We start from the raw sequence: 14,119 nt of genomic DNA on the forward strand, positions 1-14,119 counted from the left end.
CGTCTATTTTCAGTCAAAGTCAATAATAAATATTCAAACACATACAAACTTTTTAATGGTATCCCACAGGGGTCACCACTATCAGTGATCCTCTTCATTATTGCATTTGACGACATAAACAAAATTATATCGACGCATAAAAGAATTAACCACATAATATATGCCGATGATTTACTTATCTTCTCTAAATGTAAAGATTTATCGGTGGTACAGAATGATTTCATACAAATTTTATCGGAATTAACAAAATGGTCAAATACGCCTGGGGCCAAAATATCATTTAATAAAAGCAGAAACTTTCATATATGCAATAAGAAAGTGTGTCCACCGATGAACCTATCTTTCAATAATGTTAACCTATTGTTATGTAGTTCTTTAAAAACTCTTGGTATTAATAGGTCTATCGATAAGTTCGTGCGGTTTTACAACAGATGGCGTAACTTGATTATTATTCCATCGATCCACATTTCCAAACATTCATTGGAGAGCTACTGTCGTAAGGCACAAACGTCAGTATAAGTTTTTTATTTGAAGCGTAAACAACAATATTTTTACCACACTTGAAAATGTCGAATTTCGTGCCAAATAATGTGTTTTTGCGGGGAATTCTTCTTCATTATTTTAATATGAAGAAAAAAGCAGCCGAAAGTCATCGTATCTTGGTGGAAGTTTATGGTGAGCATGCTCTAGCTGAGCGAACGTGCCAGAAGTGGTTTGCACGCTTTAAAAGTGGTGATTTTGGCTTGGAAGACGAAGAACGCGAGGGTGCGCCGCCAAAGTTCATGGATACCGAATTGGAGGAATTGCTCGATCAAGATCCGGCTCAAACGCAAGAAGAGGTTGCAAAAACTTTGGGAGTTGATCAATCAACCATTTCCAAACGTTTAAAAGCCATGGGAATGATCCGAAAGGTAGGCCATTGGGTGCCGTATGAATTGAAGCCAAGAGACGTTGAACGCCGTTTTATGGCATGCGAACAACTGCTTCAACGGCACAAAAGAAAGGGTTTTTTGCATCGAATTGTGACTGGCGATGAAAAGTGGGTCCATTACGAGAATCCAAAACGTCGGGCAACGTATGGATACCCTGGCCATGCTTCAACATCGACGTCGGCGCAGAATATTCATGGCCTGAAGGTTATGCTGTGTATCTGGTGGGACCAGCTGGGTGTTGTGTATTATGAGCTACTGAAACCGAATGAAACGATTACGGGGGATGTCTACCGACGACAATTGATGCGTTTGAGCCGAGCACTGCGAGAAAAACGGCCGCAATACGCCGATAGACACGACAAAGTTATTTTGCAACATGACAATGCTCGGCCACATGTTGCACAAGTGGTCAAAACATACTTAGAAACGCTCAAATGGGATGTCCTACCCCACCCGCCGTATAGTCCAGACCTTGCGCCATCCGATTACTATCTCTTCCGATCGATGCAACATGGCCTGGCTGACCAGCACTTCCGTAATTACGATGAAGTCAAAAAATGGATCGATTCGTGGATTGCGGCAAAACCGACCGAATTTTTCACAAAGGGAATCCGTGAATTGCCAGAAAGATGGGAAAAAGTAGTAGCAAGCGATGGACAATACTTTGAATATTAAATTTGTAACCATTTTACGTCAATAAAGTTTCAAATTTCGAAAAAAAATCGCACGAACTTAAACATAGTCCTATATATTTGATTCTAAGCTAACTTTCAAAAGTCATTGTAAATACCTTAGACTAGCTCTAGTTAAAAGATTAGATATAATCAAATACTTATCGTCGAAACACTGTCTTGTCCATCCAGCATCGCTCATCAATGCGACCAAAGCGCTACTCTTATCTAAAATCGACTATGGCCTACCGATCTATGGGCACTGTGCGAAAAATAATGTTAAGAAATTTTTTTTTAAATGCTTATAACTTAGTCAAAAATAAACCGATTTTAATAATTTTGAGTTCAAAATGATCGTCATTACCTACACGAGCGATTTTATGTAGAAACAGTTGCAAAAAAGTATTTAAAATTTTTTTATTTTCCAAAAAACAAAAAGTGCGAAACAGGCTTTTTACTCAAAAATTCATTACTCAAAAACAACTCATTTTAGCTACAGGGCATTCAGCTTAATTGAAGTTTGAGGTGTCCTCTTGATTTGGAAAAAGTTATAAAAAAAAAATACACTTTTTGAAATATTGAATTTCGATAAAATCTCAATTTTTTTTCTATTTTGCTACAATAAATAAAAAAATTTCAACTTTTTTGCAATTTTTTCTACATTAAGTCGCTCCTGTAAGTAATGACGATCATTTTGAACCCAGAATTATTAAAATCGGTTCATTTTTGACTAAGTTATGGACATTTAAAAAAAAAAATTTCTTATATAATTAAAAAAAATCGAGTTTGAGCCGAAAAACAAAATTGCCGATAACTCTTGAAAAAAAATTTTTTCGGGCGAACAAAAAAATACGTGTCTCATTATTTTGACCAGAGAGCAACATATTTCAGTTACATCGAAATCGAAGAACATGACCCGAATAGCCCGGTTGAATTGAAATGGAAAGCATCTGTTGGGTAACACCGTTTTTTTGCGTCAAGAACTTTTTTATAAGATGGTAAAGCGTTAAGCAATTTTGAATGAATAAAGTCTCTTAATAACAAATACTGATATTTGGTGAGTTTTCCCTCATTAAATAGAGACAAAACTTCGTCCGTATTGAATTCTAAAGAATTTGAATTTGATTGCTTTGAATTACTTAGTATTGCATGAATAGCGGAACTATCAACATTAGCTAGATCGGATAACCTGCGACGCTTTGTCCTCTTGCTGCGATCCTCAAAATCTTTTCTGTGTCTCTGCCTGTATTCGCTCGGAGAAGGATTCGTAGAGTTTGTCACCTCGCCGACTCCCGCTTTTTCAACACACATAATTCGGTTTCAGTTAACCAATTATTGTACTTGGCAATCAGCCTTGTTTTTGATCTTTGCACTTTTTTCCAGTATCGAGAGATCCGTGAACAGATCCAAGAAACACGATTTTCAACGTCTTCTAAGGTTAAATTCTCAGAGTTTGGTAAAGCTTGAATTATGTTCTTCAGTACGTGGCGACATCTATCAACATCATTTTTAATGCTATTGTAACATAACCACGTGTCCAGAATATGCATGCGCGTAAATGAACACTTCAAATTTACACCTAAAACAAAAAAAAATCTTTATTAGCAATCTTGGCAGAATCACATTTTTCAAAATCTTACACATAGGTACAGATTAGACCCTATATCAAGCGCAGTCGCAGGTTATCGCAGCTGGAAATTATTTTTCCTTAAAGAGGACATGCGTAAGAATATTTTAATGTATGCTTCATTTGTGCAGATTCGTGCGAACTTAGTTAAAACTTTACAAACTTCTTATAAAAAAAATAAACAGCAAATTTTAAAGTACGTATTTCGTATGATCTGAAAACCTATTAAATAATAATTAAAAAAGATAACAAAACGTTTAACATGTCGTACATACCTTCAACTTGAATTTCCATTGTACAACAGGTCATAAACACAGTAATGCTTAGAAAAATAACACTTCCCGGAACTGCGTAAGTACGGAGCGGAGACCACGCTAACTATCACTTTTCAAATTCTCTTACTTTGGAGGCACAATTATAAGTGAATTGTTTGTGCAGTTGAAATTTCTTTTGTACTCTAAGTTACTATGACTAATGAACTAACATTTAGCTAAATATTGTTGCATAATTTTAACATGACTATTTTCATCCAATGTCCTATGGCGGAACCACTGTGCAGTGTCCATTTTGCAACAGCGGTTCAATCTCGGTCATCCACTTGCTCGATAATTGTCAGCATTTTTCAACAATAAGATTCAACGTCTTCGGTTACAACACCCCTTCCGATGCCCTGAAAAGCTATGACTCCGAATCCATCAAGAACATCAACAAGTACCTTACGTTAGCTGAGCTTAGGAAGTTAATTTAGAGTTAATTGTCTAATGGCGTATAATGTAAGATATTAATACTATTTATTGTTACTCTGGTAAATTCATTAACAAGCGAGCCGAAGGTGTTTACACTAGTGCTCCATTTCAATGTAAAGTAGTGGATCTCCTCTACTTTTCTTATATATAATAATAATAATAATAATAATAATAAATTCATATTCACATTTATTTTATGTTATTTTTTTCTTTTTTATTTTTTGTTTTTTTCCGATGTATTTTGATTTGTTTTCTATGAGTATACAGACTTCTTTTACTTTTACATTTGTTCCTAAAAATTTTTAAATTCACACAAACCAAAAAAAAAAAATTTGCTACACATTTTGTGGAACGAGTTTCATCAGGAGACTTTCTACAGATTGCTGAATACATATAACTTGTAACAAAGCAGTTTCTTTTTTTCAAAAGTTCTTTTTCGATGACTAAGTACTTATAATTTTCATAAATAAACGAAAGGGTTTCTTTCACAAAAAACTAAACAAAAAATCAAAAAAAAAGCTAGAAAAAACGCGTAACGCACCACAATTATTTATTTTTATGCCCGTGTCAACTTGTTATTAAGGTTATAATAATTTTGTGCACATAACGGTTGTGTGTCACAGCATAAAGTAACCTTTTTTTTTTTTTTTTTTTCGGGATGACGCCCATGAAGAGGAAACTCTCATGAGTACTGCTATACCGGCATAGCAGTATGCACGACTTGTAGCCTCACAGCTACACCTACGTACTAAACACTTCTCCACTCTACCACTCTCCCCGCGGAACTGACCAGGAAGGAATTACCTCACGGGGCTGGTTAGCTCATAGGCTGCTAGTTACTTCGTCTACGAACCTCCGCGCGTCTTAGATCATTGTGGATATATTTTGCATGCGCGCAGATTCGCTTCCAGTTATCGCTCGATTTTAGCATAAAATCTATAATATTTTCTCCGTTTAAAATACCACAAGTTTCGGGAGCATAGCGTGGGCATTGGAACAAGACGTGATCAGCGTCTTCTTCCCTATCCGTGCAGATTGGGCAGTTTGGGGAACTGTCATGGCCGAATCTATGGAGGTATTTTCGAAATACTCCGTGCCCTGAAAGAAATTGGGTTAGGTGGAAGTTTGTTTCCCCATGCTTCCTTTCTAACCACGTCGTAAGGATGGGTATTAGCCCATGCGTCCATCTACCTTTCGGTGATCTGTTCCACCGGTCTTGCCAGTGGGCGATCGAACGACGTCTTTCTTCCTCTGCAATAGTTTTACGACTTGCTCTACTGTCGTGTTCAGATAGCCTTATGTACACTCTCTGCATTTCTTTCGCCAAGATGTCCACGGATAAAGTAACTGTGTGTGTCCGTCCGTTGCACGATAACGCGAGTCCAAAATTAATGCATTTCATTTGACCCGATCTTTGGTTGATTCTTTCCAGTTTGATTCTATCCTTTCAGTTTCTCCATGTCATCCTCCAGTTCGTCAACCCATCTGGATATTGGTCTACCTCTTGCTTTCGTCATAAATGTTTTAGTCAATTATTTTTCGTTAAGCTCTCGTTAGATCCACTCACGTGGCATAACCTAGTCATCTTAATATTCTTAGAGCTTTGATGCAGCGCACACCATTAGTTAGTCCAGTTCATGGCTCCAGATCATAGTTGCTTCATTCACCGTTGTTGCCTTGGACTGCTCCGAAGGCTTCTCTCAAGATTTATCTATCAAATATTTGGAGTTTGGCTTTGTCCTTTCCTACTCTTCATGTTATAATTACTATTATTATTATTTAAGTCTAAATTTTAGTTCGTCCGTCTTTTTTTACAACCCATAACTCTCATTGTCTATGAGTGTGTATGATTCCAAAAATTAAACATTAACGGTCGCTTAAATTAAATTTCACTAAAATGTGCGCGGGTATGTAAAGTTCGGTCCCCACCGAATTTATCGCTACCTTACTTGTCATGATTCACTTCTATTTGGGCAATGCTCAGCTTAGACGGCAACTATTTTTCACACCTAATCAGTTGATTCATTTTCTGGGTAAGTGCCTAATTATTTAATTAAATACGTTTGCAAACTAGTTCTCGCATACATACAAAAGTGAGTTATAAATATTTCCATTTAGTGTTAAACTAAAAATAACTTCTAAAGTATAACTAAGCGCTGTGCATGATTCTACCCAGACTGTCGGGGCTTTACGTCACCGAGAGCTTCAGCAGCATTCCTCAAATATTTATAAGGAAAGCTTAGGATGTAACAACAACAACAATGTTGGTAGTTTTGTTTTCATATTTTTGACATATACTCGAAAAATATACATACATATGTACATATGCGTACTTGGATGGTAAAAAAATCAGTTTTCCTCGATGCCACCCCCCTAAATTTGTTTCAATAGCCACAAAAATAAGAACGTGGGCGATTCTATGTCCAGTGAGCCAAGTATTTTGGACATTGGCGTTAATTCTTCAGAAAATTGATTTATTTGGAGGTTTGAGTATAATACTTAAATAAAAAATTGAAAAAATATAAGCAAATTAACTAATTAATTTATAAATAAGAAAATTTATAATTTAGAGATTTGTTCAATATAAAAATTTTTGGTATAGAGTTTTTGGAAGTGAAATATCTTCTGCTCAATTTAACAAAATTTCAAAATTCACAAAATTAACCATCAAATACCGAGATCGTTTTCCATCGTAACCAAATGATTCCTTAAACGCAATTGCAGTGGACATCGGGTAACGTGTCGATGGATGGTGTGCAGCTGATCCACCCCCGTCGGAAAATTCGGTCGGTTAAATTGCGACGTGGACGATTTTCAACTGGCATTTTGTGGTTGCAATAAAATTGATATTGCGTTAAAATCTGTTCACTTGCTATGTTTTTGAGTGCATGGCAAAATGAACAATATTGAAACACTGTTGCGAATAATCAAAATTATAAAGGGTGGTTAAGTTGTAAGGGCCGGTGTTGATTTTGAATGAAACACAATCTTTTTAGAAAATTATTGTCATTTCTCTTTATTATGATAATACTGGTACAACTCAATTACCTATCAACAAAATATCGGCCAAATAGCCGCCGCGGCCTCGGCGGCACACCTCCATCCGATGGTCCAAGTTTTCGATGACACTGAGCATAATTGAGGTTCTATGCCGTTAATGTGCCGAATTATCTCATCCTTTAAATCTTGAATTGTTGCTGGCTTATCGACGTACACCTTTTCTTTCAAATAACCCTAAAGAATGAAGTCCAACGGTGTCGTTGACGTTTAGGTGTGGTTCACATTCAACATCGACCTTTGAAATTTAACCACCCTTTATATACAAGGAACACTTCATAATATTTACAGTTTCCATTTACCACTTTCCCAATCGCCTCCCAAATGTTGCACATTTCGGTATTCTTTCAAACATAAGTCGTAGTTACACTTGTATTTTTGCACTGCCTCTGTCAGAAACTCGTTGAAGCTCATTGTTGCTAAAACGCAACTTGTTTTTATATTATTAATATTTTGTGCAAATCGAATAAATATTATTTGCTTGTTATTTGTTTGCTATTATTTGTAATCAAGTGATCAGGATCTTCTCGGAGATTTGCCATTACCTGCCGAGAGGCAACCGCTATTAGAAAAATGTTTTTCTTAATTTTGGTGTTTCACCGAGATTCGAATCTACATTCTCTCTGTGAATTTCGAATGGTGGTCACGCACCGACCCATTCGGCTACGGCGGCCCGCCCTAAAAATAACTGACGGCAAGAAATCCATCCCCGCCGCAATTCTGTACAATTTCATGCGATTAAATGTGTTCTGATTTTGACAGTCAGTCTGTTACCCGCTGTTTGCTGCAATTCTGTCTAGCGCATGAACTGGGTTCTATTCTCATGTCGCCATTGTGGGTTAAAGTTGAAAAGGAAATATCGATCCAGTTCGTCTAAGAACTGCCTATAAAATGTTAGATTTGTATACTAGAAAGGATATTTCACAGGAATTATTCCTTTAATACATAAATCAACGTCACTTTTTAAATGAATTCAAATATTGTAAAAGGTCTTCTATCAATTATAAGTGTAGACAGAATACAAAAAAAAACAATAAAAAAATAAAGAAATAAAAAACCTATAAAGATGTTAATAAAAAATTTGTAAAAATGTAAAATTTTTTAAATATTAAAAATTGTAAAAAAACAATCAAGAATTGTAAATATAAAAAAAAATTGTAAAAGTATAAAAAATAAAAAATATTTTTCAATTTTTTTTTTCCAAATATTTTTTATATATTTTACTAGCAAACCCGGCCCGCTTCGCTGGGCAAAGACATGGTGGGTCCACGTTTTGGCATATATTTCGAGACCCTAGTCATCAATAGGTATGAAAATTACCCCACATTAAAGCACTTATCGACAGCTTTCATTTGATGCCCATATTGTATATACACATCCGAAGGTTACCCGGGCCCACGTTTTGACCTATATCTCGAGACCCCAGTCTCGGAGCGGCATGAAAAATACTCTGTACTAAAGCATTCACCAACAGCTTCAATTTGACATTCATATTGTACAAACACATTCTAGGGTCCACGTTTTGGTCTCTATCTCGAGACCCTAGTCACGGAGCGGCATGAAAAATACTCTGAACTAAAGCATTCACCAACAGCTTTCATTTGATACCCATATTGTATATACACATCCGAAGGTTACCCGGGTCCACGTTTTGACCTATATCTCGAGACCCCAGTCACGGAGCGGCATGAGAAATACTCTGTACTAAAGCATTCACCAACAGCTTCCAATTGATATCCATATTGTACAAACACATTCTAGGGTCCACGTGTTGGTCTCTATCTCGGGACCCTAGTCACGGAGCGGCATGAAAAATACTCTGAACTAAAGCATTCACCAACAGCTTTCATTTGATACCCATATTGTATATACACATCCGAAGGTTACCCGGGTCCACGTTTTGACCATTTTCCCGGCAATTATTCTAATTTTTCTCACCTTTAAAGCCTTCCCTAGACCTCCACGAATAATTCAAGACCAAGATAAGATAAATCCGTTCAGCCATTCTCGAGTTATAAGCGAACATAGGGACAGATTTTCACATTTATATATATAGATTAACAGTTTACAAATTTTTGTATTTCTTTAATTTTTTTTTGTTTTCTTTTTTTTTTTTGATTAAACTTTTGTATTCTGTCTACACTTATAATTGGCAGTAGACCTTATACAAAAAAAAAAGAAATTACATTTTTCCAAATGGTAACTTATCTATTTTTATATTTTATTTATTTAATTAACATTTTTAAAAATTTTCCTTTTTCTCTTTTTTAGCTTTTAATATACGTAAAAAATAATTTGTTTTTGTATTAAAAATATTACTACAGTAGTAGAAGAAATACTATATTTTATTTATTTATTTAGATTAATTACAATTACTTATTATAATTTTAATATAATAATTATTATTGAAGCACTAGCTGTCTGGGTTATCGACTGAATAAAATATTTAATCATTCATCTTCCATGTACACATATTTCCACAGGCTTCATCGTGAACTTCATTCCAACACCAGTTACGAAAGCTTTCACCAGCGCAACAGCTGTAATCGTGGCTGCAGTGCAATTTAAAAATTTATTGGGCATAAAAAGTAAAGGTATACCATCGATAGAAGTACTCGTCAAAAGTATACGGTACTCTGATGCCTTATTGGGATTGATTTGTCTTACGGCGTTGCTCTCATTGAGAGTGAGTATTATAGAGTTTAATTACACCACATGCATTTGTATACATATGCATATACACGCATACTTGTATACAAGTTCATTTTTTGTATTAAATAATCGCCCATCATATTCTTACTTCCGTCCTATTCTCTTCTGCAACAGCAACTATCCCACATCAATTTCAAGAAGAACACCCCAATCACACGGAAGCTTCAGAAGTTCTTGTGGTACATCAGCATCTCACGCAATGCTTTAGTTGTATTCCTTTGCAGTTTAGCGACATACTTTTGGATAAAACAACGTTCCGCAGAGGCGATTCCATTTGCGCTAACTGCAAGAGTGAATTCGGCTCAATTGAAGTTTCAGCTACCGCCATTTGCTTTCGACTACAAAAACACCACCTTTGTATTTTCTGATATTGTCAACGAATTGGGTAGCGGCATTATAGTGGTACCGATTGTGGCCATTTTAGCGAACGTGGCCATCGCGAAGGCTTTTGGTAAGTTGATAAAGTGAAACGAAAATTCAATGAATAAATAATTCCGTATTTTGGGAAATTTGTATGATTTATATTCTGTATTCTGTCAATGATGTTTTCGTCATCCTTCACAGTTAAGGACAATCGCTTGGAAGCTTCTCAGGAAATGCTTACTTTGGGAATTTGCAACTTGGCTGGCTCTTTCTTCAATTGTATGCCCACTTGTGGCGCTTTCACGCGTTCCGCTGTCAGTCAGGCAAGTGGTGTGCGCACGCCCCTTTGCGGCATCTACACAGGTAGTTACTGCTTATTTAATGGTCAAAAAATGGTTTAAAAATCAATGTAATTTAGTTTGATTATTTTTCCTGTAGGTTTAATGGTATATCTGGCGCTCAATATACTCACCCCATATTTTGGTTATATACCAAAGTCATCGATTTCTGCGGTGCTCATTGCGGCTGTGGTATTTATGGTGAGTTCGCAATATAGCGAAGAAATTCAGAAACGTTTACTGTTAACGTTTACTGTTAAAAATTTTTTAGTCAAAAATTTTTTAAAAAACAATTTCAAAGCTAACAAGTTTCAAAAGATAACCCTATGCGACAAAATCAAACTCATTGGCTTGATATTGAGTGAAATCAATTACAAGTGATAGGTCTAGGTGTTAATAATATTAGGTTCTGGCCTTTTTCGAAATTGCAAAATATTCTCGAAAAATTCTTATATGAGTGCCGCCTTTTATATTTTGCGCCCAATAATGAAAACACAGTAAAATAATAATGAAAATGGCTTTAATGTTTTTCAAAATATTCTCCTTGGAAGTCAGTACGCTTCTGCATTCGCTTGAGCTAATTTTCAAAGAAATTTTCCAATTAAAAGGGGATACCTCTAAAACCAGCGATTTAAACGATTCAACACCTTTTTCAGGCGCTGAAAACCGCTCGACTCACATTTTATTTCTGATATTTACGGAAACAAAAAGACAACATTAGGTGCCAAATCAACGCTGTAAGGCTGATAACCCATTAACTCAACCTTTTGAGTGCTTAAAAACTCTCTTGTGTGAGCTGATATGTAAGAGCTCACATTATCTTGGTGAAAGATGATTCGCCTTCGGCGGTTGGTTTTCCTTAATTCTTCGCAAACATCTGGCAAACAAATGATTGTGCTCCACTCAGAATTCTTCAACATTTCTTCACACCAATCGACACGAGTCCGTGTCCCTTTTTAGGCAATTATCGAATTATGCGGTGTCCAGCGAGAACAACTAACTGACTAAATTTTCATGCAATATTGAATACTCGTATATGCTGCTCCCACTAATATCCATGGATGCCTCTATCTCGCGATATACATATTACATGGTAATCTTGGGTTATCAATTGACGCACAGCACCTATTTTTTCTGACACAACAATCGGATTTTTAGACGGCCTTCATGAAATGTATCCTGCCAAGATCGATGGCCACGTTGTATCTCCTTGTACCAGAGTTTCGCAGTGGCTAAGTGTGGTGATTGAACGCCAAAAGGTGATAAATACACTCTGTCTCGATAATCCACGTCAAAAATTGTAATAAATACGTTGAAAAATGGTAAATCTGTTCGCGAAGTTCATAGATCGATGTGTTGAAGAAGACGCCGAAATGTCGATCCAACTTCGCTCTCATCTTATTGGCCTTTATCCTTGGGCTACGTGTAAAATTGTACAAGGATCTTGGCTTACTCGCCTATAAAATACGGCTCGTACAAGAATTGAAGCCAAATGCCCATTTGCGTCGAATTTTTCCTCATTGAGCTCATTTAGATTTATTAAAATTGGACGACGTAACTCGTAGCCACGGCGTAAATATGCCGGATATCATATTCAAAAAATAAATGCCATTGAATTATCTACCTGATTATAATACAAAAAAATTCATTCAATCAATATTTCCATTTTGTACTCTAGGGTATGGATTTATCAAACATGCAAATACGGAAGGATTTATAACTTTTTTCTGAACAAAACTTGTCATTAAACCAAGCTGAATACGCAGTGGTAGAAAAAGACTATTTTTAATGATATTGAATTGTCCAATAATTTGTTTATCTCTCAAACGCAAATCTTTTTTCCACATTGGTTTTATGTAAACCTGATAAAATTTGCTACTACTTTAAGGTTTCACATCCTCTGCTGAAAGTTTGCCTTCTTTCACAAAAGTTGCGGATTCTTAGAGAGACAATCCCGGCTTCCTAACCATGTGAACCAACCGAGCTTGAAATAAGTGTAAATAGGAATTTAATTTATACCCATTCATTCTACCATAATTCCATTTACCATTCCATAACTCTTATTAACTCATACACTTCTGAAACTTTCAGATCGACTTCTCACCCGTTAAAACGCTTTGGCTCAGCAACAAAAAAGATTTCTTCAGTTGGGTTGGCTGCTTCATTGTTTGTCTCTTTGCTGGTGTGCAAATGGGTCTACTCTTTGGTATAGTGCTGAATATGATATTCGTACTTCTACGACTGGGCAACCCCAAGGTGGAGGTGACGCTCATGGAGGTAAGTGTAAAACTCATGAGGCGCCATAACTAAAAAAAATAGAATTTTTATTTCATCACTTTCATTTCCTCTAAATTTAGTGCGAAAATCGCAACTACGTCTTCGTTAGCCCCACCTCCGATGTCTACTATTCTGGCATCGAATATATACGCGATAAGATCAATGATGCCTGTCTGCTCTATCGTGACGATTTCCCAGTTGTGTTGGATTGCCGACGTTTCATGCAATGCGATGGCACTTTTGTCGATGTGATCAGTGCTGTGGCTAAGGAATTGGAGTGTCGTGATGTATTATTGGTGTTATATGGCACGAATGAGAAATTGGAAGGGCTGCTGCGTAATTCCAGTAACATCAACTATTGTGATAGTGGACGACGCATCTGTTCCGATGATCTAACGCCAAAGAAACGAGAATTGAAAAATATCTAATGGCAAGTAAATGGAGGCAAAAAACATAGGAGGGCACGTGATAAAGTTAAAGAAGAAGAAGAAAGAGGAGTGACGTGAAGGGAAATGAAAACAATTGAAAATTTGTTGACATCAAAGTGGCGGCAAGGCATATCTGTCCATTGAAAAGCCTCTGCCTTAATTTTACACACAGCTTTTCTACTTTGTTGGCGATCTTAAAGAAAATACAATTAAGCTATAAAAAAATCACATAGATTTGTAATTTGTGTATAGAAAATAGTACGCAGTAGAAACGGGTTATCTTTATTTCTTGTGAACTCACGGCAATGATATTGTAAATTAGTTTGTAAATAAGCCGCGCTGTGCGGCTAGTTGTTATTTCCTTAGGCTTATGCGCATATCGTACTTACACACATCTACATGCATATGTAAATTCATAGAAGAGGTATTTTGTATTTTATAAAAACGATAAACAAATAATTTCTGTTATACCATATACTATACTGCGGGTATGTTTTTAAATATGTGTTTATGTATATGTGCATGTGTATGTGTATGTTTCATATCAATTATTCTCATTTCGTCTGTAAGTACTTTTGACTATTATACGCATTATTCTCTTTCCAACTGTCAACAATTGCTTAGAAGCGCTAAAGCAATTGTCAAGACAGAAATACACTCACACACACACACAGAAGATATGTATGCGTGGATGTACATCAGAGTTTTGGATGATTTATGATTGCTACGCGGTTGCTTTTTTCCACCTATTTTTACACTTTGTAGATTCCCGTGCGCAATTTTACGTATAACACTGTGCGACATAACATCAGTTACACCACTGGTCCATTTACAGAATTTCATTTAATTCGTTTTCTTTGGTAGAACTCAAAAAATCTCCTAGCGATTCTAGGATCATCCAATTAATTGAATAATTTTTAATTTTTATGCTTTGAGTGTTGTAAATCTAGTAAAGGGTAATCAAATTG

At 36.0% G+C, this 14,119-nt stretch overlaps 1 protein-coding gene across 1 annotated transcript in view; it reads left to right on the top strand.

The window, feature by feature from the left end:
- The window catches only part of LOC129253388 (sodium-independent sulfate anion transporter), a 29,339-nt gene extending 15,960 nt beyond the window's left edge, over positions 1-13,379 (top strand). The window contains exons 4-9 of the mRNA XM_054891746.1: positions 9,517-9,719; positions 9,860-10,196; positions 10,310-10,471; positions 10,547-10,647; positions 12,538-12,723; positions 12,804-13,379. Of these exons, the coding sequence (XP_054747721.1) occupies positions 9,517-9,719; positions 9,860-10,196; positions 10,310-10,471; positions 10,547-10,647; positions 12,538-12,723; positions 12,804-13,151 (1,337 nt within the window). The 3' untranslated portion in view covers positions 13,152-13,379. The remainder of the gene's footprint in view (positions 1-9,516; positions 9,720-9,859; positions 10,197-10,309; positions 10,472-10,546; positions 10,648-12,537; positions 12,724-12,803) is intronic.
- The last annotated feature ends 740 nt before the right edge of the window (positions 13,380-14,119 follow it).

This window comes from Anastrepha obliqua, chromosome 1, assembly GCF_027943255.1.
Source record: "Anastrepha obliqua isolate idAnaObli1 chromosome 1, idAnaObli1_1.0, whole genome shotgun sequence".
In the NCBI taxonomy this organism is placed as follows: Eukaryota; Metazoa; Arthropoda; class Insecta; order Diptera; family Tephritidae; genus Anastrepha; species Anastrepha obliqua.